This window comes from Gadus chalcogrammus, chromosome 13 (assembly GCF_026213295.1).
Source record: "Gadus chalcogrammus isolate NIFS_2021 chromosome 13, NIFS_Gcha_1.0, whole genome shotgun sequence".
Classification (NCBI taxonomy): domain Eukaryota; kingdom Metazoa; phylum Chordata; class Actinopteri; order Gadiformes; family Gadidae; genus Gadus; species Gadus chalcogrammus.
In genome coordinates this window covers 23,126,138-23,138,926 of record NC_079424.1, presented here as the reverse complement: position 1 = coordinate 23,138,926, position 12,789 = coordinate 23,126,138, and the positions used below count along the sequence as shown (strand labels likewise).

At 41.3% G+C, this 12,789-nt stretch overlaps 2 protein-coding genes across 3 annotated transcripts in view; both read left to right on the top strand.

Moving 5' to 3' along the window:
* Positions 1 to 2,154: 2,154 nt before the first annotated feature.
* The window catches only part of fhit (fragile histidine triad diadenosine triphosphatase), a 268,764-nt gene continuing 258,129 nt past the window's right edge, over positions 2,155 to 12,789 (top strand). The window contains exon 1 of the mRNA XM_056605340.1: positions 2,155 to 2,234. The gene's annotated coding sequence lies outside the window, so the exon portion shown is untranslated. The remainder of the gene's footprint in view (positions 2,235 to 12,789) is intronic.
* LOC130401528 (uncharacterized) lies at positions 2,241 to 11,196 on the top strand. 2 transcript variants are annotated; one of them, XM_056605338.1, is made up of 11 exons: positions 2,241 to 3,135; positions 3,572 to 3,695; positions 3,845 to 4,088; positions 4,274 to 4,550; positions 4,648 to 4,825; positions 4,939 to 5,015; positions 5,111 to 5,291; positions 5,551 to 5,799; positions 5,903 to 6,074; positions 6,161 to 6,309; positions 6,511 to 11,196. In XM_056605338.1, the coding sequence occupies exons 1-11, from the start codon at positions 2,851 to 2,853 to the stop codon at positions 6,657 to 6,659; spliced, it is 2,085 nt and encodes a 694-aa protein (XP_056461313.1). In that variant the 5' UTR covers positions 2,241 to 2,850; the 3' UTR covers positions 6,660 to 11,196. The 2 variants fall into 2 exon arrangements, with proteins under 2 accessions (XP_056461313.1, XP_056461314.1); XM_056605339.1 differs by having other exon boundaries at positions 3,042 to 3,338.

The window sequence follows — 12,789 nt, the reverse complement described above, 5'->3', positions numbered from 1 at the left end:
CTGGGCGCACAGGTAAGAGACCGCCAAGTGGGCGTGGCCTAGTGGGCGTAGCCGGGGTGACGTAATGACTTCGGCTTCTTCGTATATATAAAAGTGCTGCTATCTGTGGCTGGAGCAGCCTCCAATAAGGTATTGCTCCCCTTGTGGCTATGTATAGTATTTACGGTTTATATGTTTGGTCCTGCTTCATTTTGGTCTATGTGTGGGTAGCTTAGATTCTTAAAATACGTAACATTCGCAAACTCAGACCATTCTTAAATAGTGTTGATTAATGTGCCAGTAACAGGTAGTCCTGGCATCATCAGAGTGCACATAATAGCAACATTTTAATTTCATGCACAATCATATTTTCTATCTGATGGCAGTAATGACATTGCACTTAACAGGATGGGGATGTCTTCTGAGTTAAGTTAATAATTGTACTAAACCAGAACTTTAATTGAATGAGGAGTTTAGATCAGTATAACCCAATTATGTCTTGCAGCATTATTTTCGTTCATCATGTTCTCAGAGTCAGAACTGGTTTATACATTTAAATAATACTTATAATATCACGACAAAATAAAATACAAAACTTAAAACTTGTTTCATGGGAAATTAAACACACTTGCCTCTGGAGTATTTATATCACTGAAATTGTGTTTGACTTACTTTAGAGCAGGGGTTTTCAAAGTGTGAGAGAGTGAGCCCCCCCTCAGAGAAAAAAATTCAGCTGAGCCCCCCCCCCCCCCAATTTTTTTTTCGAAATACCTGTGTTTTGAAAGCTATTTTAATTATTTTACACATTTCAAACATCTCCGATCATAATTTTAAAACATTTGGAACATATTTTTGAAACATTTGAAACAAATGTTTTAACATATTTTTTAAACATATTTAATAATAATAATAATACATTTAATTTAGAGGCGCCTTTCAAAACACCCAAGGTCACCTTACAGAGCATATAGTCATCATACATTTTTTAAAAAACAAGACATTGTGGAAAAAATAAATAAATAAATAAACATAAGCAATAAGAAATAAATAAAACAAAAACAAGACAAAACAAAACAAAAAAAAACAATCAAAACAGTGATCAGTTTCAGATTTCTGAAACATTACATCTTTTTGCGTTTTTAAACAACAAAATGTCACGACTTTATCTAAGCATGTTTTAGCTTAACCTTTTTTAAATACATTTGAACATCTTAATCTGTGTAAACTGCCAGTTTACAAATTCATTCAGGGTCCCCGACTCTGAATTTTCTGAGTCGAATCAGATCTGCCTTTTCAGTCCAGAGATTCGACTATTCGGCGGGGTTTGTTTACCGGCGTTGCTATGGTGACCTCAATTATTATAACCAACTGAAAACGACGCCGGTTTGAAACTAAAACTGTGATTCTGAAAAAAGTATAAATGCTATCAAAATTCCGTTTAGATAGTATTGAAGATACAAGTGTGTAGATTTGTTTAATGGTTTGAACGATGGTAAACGGTTGAAAAAGGAATGAGTTACGATGTCTAAAAGTAGGTGTATCAGAATGGGCTGACGTCTTCAATGAAAACAGCTGAAAACGAAGCAGTATGAAACTAAAACTGTGATTCTGAAGACATTTTAAATGATATCGAAATTCTGTTTCGATATTATTGAAGATACAAGTGTGTAGATTTGTTAAATGGTTTGCACGAAGATAAACGGTTGAAAATTGATTTAGTTATTATGTTACTTCTACAGTTGAAGTACGACTGATGATTTGAATCATCGTCTTTCAGGGTTTTCTTCGGGTTTATTTTTTTCTCACGTCGCGCCCCCCCTGAAGAACTCTGGCGCCCCCCAGGGGGGGCGCGCCCCACAGTTTGAAAACCACTGCTTTAGAGTATGGACCGTGGCAATTTAAGGAGAGCTGAGGAGTTCTAAGACACAACTAAAATAGTCATTTAATGGACCATAACCACATTAAATGCTCTACGGTACTGGTTTAGGCATTATAGTTACATGCAGATGTCACATTTACTATTTCACCTAAACAAGCGCTGTAGTGAAAAATAACTTACTTAGATATATGGTATTTCATAATGTGAAGAGACTAGGCAACTGTTTATTCCATGTCTACTTGAACGTAGCACCGTAGCGTCCTCAGATAATTTTGTTATGGTATTTGTAGTCTTTCAAAGACGGAATCAAAAGTAGTCACGATATTTTAAACCACATTTCCCAGAAGTCCCCCTAGTGGATCGGCGAACACGGAAGGTGAGTGTCGAGTGTGGTCGTTCAGACAGCCCTGGCTGCGCTGTTTTCATTCAGTTTACTATCTAATGTTACTATTACTGTCACTACCACAGCAAACGATTCATTCGACATTAGAAATAAAGTGTCATATAGAAAATTAACCTTAGCTTTGTTGGAATTACTGGTATGGAATTCGTTTTAAAAACGTACTTAATTGTCAGACGGGACCTTGTTTTGAGATCCGCGATTTCTGCCTGACCAATGATCACCCTATGTTGGTTAAGTGATTAGGGGTTCGTTTAGTTTGTTCTTCACTATGATCAAGCCGTGTTGGTTAAGTGATTAAAGGGAGGGGACATATTAAGAAAAAAACACATGTTCTGTGATTTGGGTTAGGTGTTGTTTTGGGTCTCTTGTGCTGCCACACGCATACAAACTATGAAATAAGGCCCTACTTGTTTTTCTTGACTGAGAAATGCATTTCTGAAAGTACCCCACTTGCAGTTTTCAGATGAGCGAGTCAATTTAGTCGACTCTTCTGACGTAGGAATAAGGCACATTTGAATATTACCACCCACCGCCCCATCCGCGCTTAAATAATATACGTCCTTTCGTGATTGGAAGTTTGGAATTCATCATGTCGAGGCGCCACGCGAGGTGTTCTGTTGTTGGCTGTAAAGATGACCACAAATCACTCCATCGCGTCCCAGCCGCCGAGGACAGAAGAGCGGCGTGGATTGATTTCATTTTTGAGGGCCAAGTCCCAACCACAGTTGGCAAAAATCTGTTGGTCTGTGCTCGCCACTTCAAGACTGACTGTTTCTCCAACCTCGGTCAATACACGGCAGAATTAGCTGGGAAACTTTTTCTTAACGAGGGGGCACTTCCAACTTTGCGTGGAGTACCTGCAGACGAGAGAAATGTAAGTGTACAAATAATTAACGGTGTGTTTCTTTTGTAGATTAGCGTGAACTTCTGCGTGTTGTGGCGTGAGTTTTCCCATTGAGAATGATGTAAGGCTAACTGCAAAGTTCTAGTTAGTTTGCAGTCAACATGGCTTCCCCCTGCAAACTCAACCAACCCGCTCCACTCTCCACAGGGTTTAAGAATCGAGAACTTGTGAAAGTAATGTATTTGAACATTTTTAAACTTGAATATGTAGTATAGCTCAGTGAAAATTTAGTGTATGGGCGAGACTGCTAAATCCCAGCACAATTTACCCTCCGCCAACCACGCCAACCATTCTGTGACGTTTCATCTCTGAGTTTCTTTAAACTTATCCTTTGTAACACTGTATGCAGCTGTGGCATTGCTCTACATGTAAGATAAGGTTGTTGTCACTTCGTTCTTATACATAGGCCATTGCATCAGTACAGTTACCTGCTACAAGGGATATAGGCTGCCAGACTGAGCCACCACAGAGACGCAGTGTTGGTACACAACTCTCTTTGAAGACTCTTCATTCACATTACAGAAGCGCAGGTTTGTAGTCTTCTAGAATGCAAGTTCTAGATTGCAAGTCTAGCTGTGAGCTGTTGCCGCCTTTAGTGCTTGAATTTATACTGTCACACTGCTGTCATGTTTTACTCCCAAGAATGCCCCGTAATCATAAAAATATATTTTTGTTACAGCTGTCCAGGCTACTGTGTCCTGCAAGAACTTTGGCACATCAACTGGTCCCTTCACACACTCACTGCCTTTACAAAGCTTGAGATCTATAAAGCCGCCATTTAAGAGACCTCGTCTGGAGCAGGAGGAGTTTGAGGAGGAGGAGGATTCTCTCGAGGGCTGCTCAATACTGGCTTCTCAAGGGCTGGAAGCAACCTATGACTCTGAAGACTCGGTTACCGCTTTGACAGAGTCAACAGTCATGTCGTGAGTTACTGAAAAATCCTTAAATGTATCTATCTAAATGTATATAATCAGTTTTCATTTTGTTTGCTGAAACGGATGGTGTGCATTTCTGCAGTCCTGGTTTTTAATGCTTTCATGAAAGACTGTTTATTGTTGAATCTATTTGAAGGAGTTGCTGATTCATCTATATCTCTCCACCCCCCCAGAGATGCTGAATCCACTTCCAAACATGAGATAAGGAAGTACATAGTGTACGAGACCTGTCTCATGGAGCTGTTCGATGTGTGTGCTGTGTGCAAGTGTGTATGTGCTGTTAAAACCAAAAGGCTTGGGACATTCATATCAGTGGAACAGCTGTGTGAGTATTGCGAGTATTCCCGAATTTGGAAAAGCCAGCCTCTTCTGGATAACACACCAGCTGGGAATTTACAGCTTTCTGCAGCAGTGTACATCAGTGGAGCCTCTTTCTTCAAACTTCAAAGGGTAAATGAAGAATTAGTAAAGAATAATTTACTCCATTGTTGAACATGGCATATAATGTTTTATATTATAAAATCTTGTCATTTTTGTTTTCCATTAGGTGTTTAAGGCAATGCATCTGCAGATTTTTCTCTCCGACACCTTTCGTCGGCATGCTAGAATGTTTATAGAGCCAGCTATTGTCCACAAATGGAAAAATTCCCAGGAATTGATGCTGCAGCAGCTCGGCGAAGAAAGTAAAGTAATACTTGGTGGTGACATGAGGGCTGATTCTCCAGGTATATATTTTGCTATATAAATCCTATGAGTAGGATATATTTGATTGTAAATAAATAGGAAGACATAAACACATACCAGACTTCAATACAAGATTGTGACAATGTTTTCACAGGGCACTGTGCAAAATTTGGGATCTACACCATGATGGCCCTCAACACCAATACTGTTGTCGATCTCCAGTTGGTTCAGGTGGGTGAATTAAAGTTTACTGTGTTCTGTTTCTTTTTATACATTTTGCCAATTGACATTTTAAATATGGACCCGTATTTATGATGATTTGACAGAGCAATGAGGTTGGAGGTAGCTCCCATATGGAGCTGGAAGGCCTGAAGAGGAGCCTGGAATTGTTCAGTGCACGTGGGGTAACCCTTGATTGCATCGTCACCGACAGTCATCCACAAATTCAAAGATTTCTGAGGGAGAACAACATCACTCAATTCTATGACGTCTGGCACATGGAGAAAGGTACACTCACTCAACAAAACATTAGAAACCTACTTATACCAGGTTGGACCCCTTTTGCCTTTAGAACTGCAGAACAAGATGCTTGAAGCATTCCGTGCATATTTTGGTGCATATTGATAGGATTGTATCTTGCAGTTTGTAAAAATGTGTGGAACTCAAACTACCTTGTAGGTCTATACTTGAAGAGTCTACACATAAAGCTTTATGATCACATATTCATTTGGGTTAACTTGGGTTAAATATTTATTCTGATTTGTAGGAATTTCAAAGCAACTACATAAAATTAGCAAAACAAAGGACTGCCAAAAAGTAAAGAAGTGGATGCGAGCCATTAGAAACCACGTCCATTGGACTGCAGAATCGTCAAAAAACGGGCCGGAAAGATTGGCAAAATGGACCTCCCTCCTAAACCATGTTCAGGATATTCATACTCATGATGACCCCCTCTTCCCAAAATGTCTACATGCAATTCGCAGCACAAGGGGCAAGAGTAAATGGCTCTCAGCAGGTTTGTCTCATTCAACTGGTTGGGTTATTGATTTGCTACAAGTACAGTCATTACCAATAAGTTAGATGTTATGATATAATGCATAATATTTTTTGTCTTTCAGCCACTCCTGCATTCTACAAGCTGGAGAAGGCGCTGACCAAAAAGACAGTCCTAAGGGACATTGCAAAGCTCAGTCCCCACCACCAGACCTCCTCTTTGGATGCATTCCACGCTTTGATCCTGCAGTTCGCTCCTAAAAACGTGATCTATCCATATCTAGGAATACTTTGCAGGTAAATTAAGCTGTGATTACTTGTTGAGAACATTTGCCCATTTCTTGCAATTATTTTCATGTTTGATTTTCTTTTTACTGTTCTAGACACTACCTGGCTGCACTGCATTACAACGAGAATGCTGATAGAGGACAAGCCACCACGTCGTCATGGGATCCTATTTACAGACTGAGCTTTCCAAAGACCAGGAAGGGAGAGTGCAGAGCCAAACCAGTGACGACTGAGGCGACATTCCGTAAGTGTGAATTTATTTTATTTTTAAGATTTATATTGTGCATGAGACAAAGTACTGCAACTCTGAACTTTAAACAAAATAAATAAACAAACACAAATACCTGAGAAACTACCCAATCAAAGTGCAAGATCTTAATGTATGAACAGTTGAAATTATTCAAATTAAATTATACAATTGATTCACTTTTTGTGTGTTGCACAGGGTATGTTGATGATTTGATGGACATGATCATGGAGAACGTCTTTGTTGACCCATCATCGTACAGAGCTGAGATTCTGAAGATGAACATCCCGCCGGACCTGTCTTCAGAATATGAGCATCGAGACGAGGAGGAGGCTAAATTCCTGTAGCGACTGAGAAAATTGTTCTTGAAACAGGTTCTACACTGTGTCCACATTTTTCTAATTGGATTAAGTGAATCCTTCGCTATACTGTATTTACAAATGTTATGTATGAATATTCGTATTTACAAATATTCATGACTGCGATCAATAAATGTTTATTGTATCTGTAAAATGTTTCATGTGAATTGATGCGTAATATGCAGTATTTGCTTAGCAAAAACTTGGCTATGCGTTAAAATATCATCTGAATTTGTGGCATTGACCGACTATATTTAGTTTATTATGGTGTATGAACAGTGAAGTAGGTTATTACAGATAAAACTCACTGCTCTATCCCCCGTAGCTGTAAAGGACCGTAGTCAGTTGTTGCATGCATTTTGCAGCGACAACACATTTAGGCAAACCGGTTCTAAACATGGATGGTCTATCATACATGGAGGCCTTTCATCCAGCTGCTGCAGCCGTCTTGTAACCTATTATGCATAACATAAGGTGAGTGTCTGCAGTGGCATGTTATCAGAAATGCACTGCAAACTTAAGTGTAGGATAAGATAGCTGCTAATGTTACCTGTGGCACCTCCTGACAGCATAAGTTCTAAGGCTCTGACCGCATTGCACAATTTCCACATGTGCACCTATGCAAACAAATAAAAATGTATTCATGAATGTATAATGCCAAAAGAATAAGAAACCTGGCATACCAGTACTTGAAACCAATAATGGCTCCCACGTCGAAGATTTGAATGTGTGCTCTAGCTAGCCACATTTTCCCAGCCTGAGGTGAATGGCCAGTAGCGCTTGGCCTTCTCAAGTTAACATGAACACATCTGGTTGATATGGTACCTACAAACTTGCAAGACGTAACTTCACCTTTTGTGAACAAGAAGCAAAATATAGGCTACAATTAAATAGGGTTACTATGTATAAAGTTGCCTTAGCTTCTAGAAATAGCTAGTAGCTCCTTATTTATTTTTTATTTGCACTACCACCTTGACAAACCTTTTCCCAGAGCATCTTAGCGTACTATCCATCTTATGCTGCTCATACCTCGTCACTTTACTTTTTTGCTGCTGTATTCTCTACTTGACTGTATTCACTACTCCTGCACTATCCCGTACTATCATTTACTTGTATTGAAGTCTGGTGTCGTGTTCCAAATTATTGTGCAAATGATATTTTTCTCTGATTTTCCTTAATAGTCAATGAGATGACCGTCAGTATAATTTTCAAGTCATCAACCGTTAGAGTATATTTCGAATTTTATTGAACAAACCTCCCAATGATAACAGTATTTTTTTCAAAAATAAAAAACTCAAAATGCACCGTTCCAAATTATTATGCACAACAGTTTCAAAACATTTTATAGGTTGTAAAGAACTGAAAATGGTCATTTGTTGAATATGCAGCATTAGGAGGTCATAATTACTGAAATCAAAATCTATTTCAATAAAAAAAAACATCTTAACAGGCCAAGTTACATGTTAACATAGGACCCCTTCTGTGATATCACCTTCACAATTCTTGCATCCATTGAACTTGTGAGTTTCTGGACAGTTTCTGCTTGAATGTCTTTGCAGGATGTCAGAATTACCTCCCAGAGCTCTGTTTTGATGTGAACTGCCTCCCACCCTCATGGATATTTTGCTTGAGGATGCTCCAAAGGTTCTCAATAGGGTTGAGGTCTGGGGAGGATGGGGGCCACACCATGAGTTTCTCTCCTTTTATGCCCATAGCAGCCAGTGACACAGAGGTATTCTTTGCAGCATGAGATGGTGCATTGTCATGCATGAAGATGATTTTGCTATGGAAGGCATGGTTCTTCTTTTTGTACCATGGAAGAAAGTCAGTCAGACTCTACATACTTTGTCGAGGTGATTTTCACACCTTCAGGGACCCTAAAGGGGCCTACCAGCACTCTCCCCAAGATTCCGGCCCAAAACATGACTCCCCCACCTCCTTGTTGACATCGCAGCCTTGTTGGGACATGGTGGCCATTCACCAACCATCCACTACTCCATCCATCTGGACCATCCAGGGTTGCACGGAACTCATCAGTAAACAAGACAGTTTGAAAATTAGTCTTCATGTATTTCTGGGCCCACTCGACCGTTTCTGCTTGTGAGCATTGGTTAAGGGTGGCCGAATAGTAGGTTTTTGCACAACTGTAAGCCTCTGGAGGATCCTACACCTAGAGGTTCGTGGGACTCCAGAGGCACCAGCAGCTTCAAATACCTGTTTGCTGCTTCGTAATGGCATTTTAGCAGCTGCAGTCTTGATCCGATGAATTTGTCTGGCAGAAATCTTCCTCATTATGACCTTATCTGCATGAACCCGTCTGTGCTCTGAATCAGCCACAAACCTCTTCACAGTACGATGATCACGCTTAAGTTGTCGTGAAATATCTAATGTTTTCATACCTTGTCCAAGGCATTGCACTATTTGACACTTTTCGGCAGCAGAGATATCCTTTTTCTTTCCCATATTGCTTGAAACCTGTGGTCTGCTTAATAATGTGGAACGTCCTCTTAAGTAGTTTTCCTGTAATTGGGCTCACCTGGCAAACTAATTATCACAGGTGTCTTGAGATTGATTTCAGTGATCCAAAGAGCCCTGAGACACAATACCATCCATGAGTTTAATTGAAAAATGAAATATGAAATGTTTATTTCATTAAAAAAAAAAAAACACTCCCCTCCAATCAGAGCATCGCTAAGATTTTGTGGACCAGCGGACGAGCAGCTCCGGCGGGGGGAACTCGGTGCTAGCCCTGGCGTACAATCCCTTTCTCTGGCGCCGAGCTCACCCCGCCGGAGCTGCCGCCGAAGCTTCAGTGGAAGTCGGGAGGAGGAGACATGGAGTAGAAAGGGATTGTACTCTCGGAGCTGAGCTGCCGGACTGCCGCTGAGCTACCCCAGCCGGAGCTGCTCGTCCGCCGGAGCTGCCACCTGGCTTCGGCGCCAGTTCAGCTCCCGGAGACTGCGGCCGGATGGCTTCGACGGCGGCCGGACTGGAGTCCGGCAGCTTCGGCGAGGGGAGCTCGGAGGCAGTCCGGCAGCTCAGCTCCCGGAGTACAATCCCTTTCTTCTCCATGTCGCGGTTCATGGACTTCAGAGAGTCAATGCCAAAGTTCCTTCCCCCCAATTCTTCTCAACAATGGCCGAGATATCCCCCACTACGAGTCTTTACTTGTGGAAGTACCAGAGACGTCAGACAGTCTTTATTATTCATAATATCATCCGAGGCGCACATAGCTTTTGGCCGTGATATTAGATATATATCATATAAATACACGTATATAATATTATTATGTTATATTATATTATATAGATATAGAGCTCCAGGAGTCAGCAAACGGCAACAATCCCTTCTCCTCCATGCTGTGGTTTAGTCTGACAGCTCATTGGTCAATGGGCAGCAGCTCATTTGCATCAATGCTACAGACACCAGAAACAGCGCATTCTGAAGGGACCGAAACAGAGGGGAATTGCGGTTGGCAATATTTTTTTTCCTAAAAGTCCAGCAAACGGCTTCAAAAACATGTTTTCTGGAACTCAAATACTATGTTTACTTGTTGGGAAAACACCATAATATGTCTCCTTTAAACCATACTGCACTTATATTGCACTATATGACAATCATGTTCAAACTGTGCCTTAACCGCTGTTTTGCACTTCTGTTTAGATCTCAAACCAAATTTTGTTCTCTCTGTACTTGTACTCTGCACAATGACAATCTGATTCTGAATCTTACCATGCATACTGAATCACAGGGTCAGTCCCTGCACGCGTCTTTATTTTAGAATCTTTTATTGTCTATAGTATTCATCTGGATATTTTATTATCTTGTTTATGATGTATGAGTATGCTGTGTGTGATGTCTTCAAGCTACTGGGACTTTGATTTCCCCTGGGGATCAATAAAGTTTAAATCTATCTACTGCCAGCAGCTAGCACTAGTGTCTGACTTTTACCGGAAACTCAGACAATGACATTGAAAAGTTCCATTAAAAATATATTTTTTTTTGCCGTAGGCCTACCGTTCAGAAGCTTCCTGCTGAATTCTCAGATTCTCCTCCTTCAGGATCCGATTCAGGTTCGGACATGTACGGTTGAACTACTGAAGCTGCCATGTCTGCTAGTTTCACAGCTATGATAGTACACTCTCCCTAACCATGGTAACAGTTTATGTGCACGATGGGTCCAATGGGCAGCAGCTCATTTGCATTTAAAGCTACAGACACCTGAAAAAGCACACTCTGAAAGGGACTGAAACAGGGGAATAGAGATAGGCGAGATTTTTCCTAAAAAATATTTCCAGCAAACTACTTCCAAAACAACTTTTCTGGAACTCATTCACAGTTAACTTTTTGGGATTTTTATTATATCTAACCTTTAAGGTTTAGTTCAGGTCCTTTAGGTTTAGTTATTCACTATGATCACCTGTGTTGGTCAAGTGATTAAGGTTTATCTAGGGTCATTAGGCTTTAGTTAAGAAAATTAAGGTTTAGTTCAGGTCATTAGGGTTTAATTAGGTCATTACGGATAGTTAAGGTCATTAAGGGTTAGGTTATTCACTATGATCTGCTGTGTTGGTTCAGGTCATTAAGGTTTAGTTAAGTGAATAAGGGTTAGGTTATTCACTATGATCAGCTTTGTTAGTTCAGGTCATTAAGGTTTAGTTAAGCTCATTATGTTTAGTTATTCACAAGGCGAGCCATCCATACCGCCAGGTTGAGGTTAACGCCTCGTTTCCACATACGTATGTTTTTCGTGTCCGTGCTTCCGTAAATTTACGGAAGGAGTCGCTAGTGTTTTACGTACGGGCATGAATTTATTTACGGACAAAAGATGTTAGGAGAAATCAGCGGATTGCTTACTCCGGGTAGGAAATGAGTGCCCAAATGAAGGAGTTCAAGTCCCTCGGGGTCTTGTTCGCGAGTGAGGGTACTATGGAGCGTGAGATTGGCCGGAGAATCGGAGCAGCGGGGGCGGTATTGCGTTCGCTTTACCGCACCGTTGTGACGAAAAGAGAGCTGAGCCGCAAGGCAAAGCTCTCGATCTACCGGTCGATCTTCGTTCCTATCCTCACCTATGGTCATGAGGGCTGGGTGATGACCGAAAGGACGAGATTGCGGGTACAAGCGGCCGAGATGAGTTTTCTCAGAAGGGTGGCTGGCGTCTCCCTAACTCGGATTAGAGCCGCTGCTCCTTTACTTAGAAAGGAGTCAGCTGAGGTGGTTCGGGTATCTGGTAAGGATGCCCACTGGGCGCCTTCCTTGGGAGGTGTTTCAGGCACGTCCAGTGGGGAGGAGACCTCGGGGAAGACCCAGGACTAGTTGGAGAGATTATATCTCAACACTGGCCTGGGAACGCCTCGGGATCCCCCCGTCAGAGTTGGTCAATTTGGCCCGGGAAAGGGAAGTCTGGGGCCCCCTGCATGAGCTGCTCCCCCCGCGACCCGACCCCGGATAAGCGGATAGGAGACCGTAACTTTAGAACATGAGGATCGACATATACAGAGATAAAAATAAAACCAACAGGCTTGGAAAGAGATCGCTGAGGAGTTTGGCCTGCAAGGTACTTAGCCTACAAGTTTTGTGAAAAACATAAAAACTTTCATACGGTATCTCCGTAAAACGACGGCGAAAGTTACATTTTTTGAACGTATATTACGGACATACCGGACAGAAATTTTACGGAGGGGAGGAGTCTCGGAGGAAAAACGGACATTACGGAGAATCACATAGGAATGAATGGACTTTCGGTCGGAGACGGTTGGATCGCATACGAGAATGTACGTATGTGGAAACGAGGCGTAAGGTTAAACACGCTTTCTGTTTAGTAGCCAATCAGCTCCTGACAGCTTCTTAGGTGGCTACAGTAGTCTTAATATGTTGTTATGTTTTCCTGCCGCCTGTTTTGCTTCACTTATGGCTGCAGCCTTGGGCTGTTATGTAAATGTATGTACATATATGTTGAGATATGAGTTCTAATGTTGCTGTTGGTACCATCATTGTGTTTTCATGCTTCCTTTCAGTCGCAGGCTTTTGCAGGATCATGAGCCAAGCCTGATTTGTGTAACGCTAGTTAAGAAAGCAACCTGATATAGTCTTTATTAGGTTATTGTGGTGTGAACGT

Excerpts from the sequence above, each read along its gene's own strand:
- LOC130401528 (XM_056605338.1), top strand. The coding sequence starts at position 2,851 with ATGTCGAGGCGCCACGCGAGGTGTTCTGTTGTTGGCTGTAAAGATGAC. Across the intron at positions 4,089-4,273 it reads ACAGAGTCAACAGTCATGTC|AGATGCTGAATCCACTTCCA; the intron begins GTGAGTTACTGA and ends CCACCCCCCCAG. Across the intron at positions 6,075-6,160 it reads TATCTAGGAATACTTTGCAG|ACACTACCTGGCTGCACTGC; the intron begins GTAAATTAAGCT and ends TTACTGTTCTAG.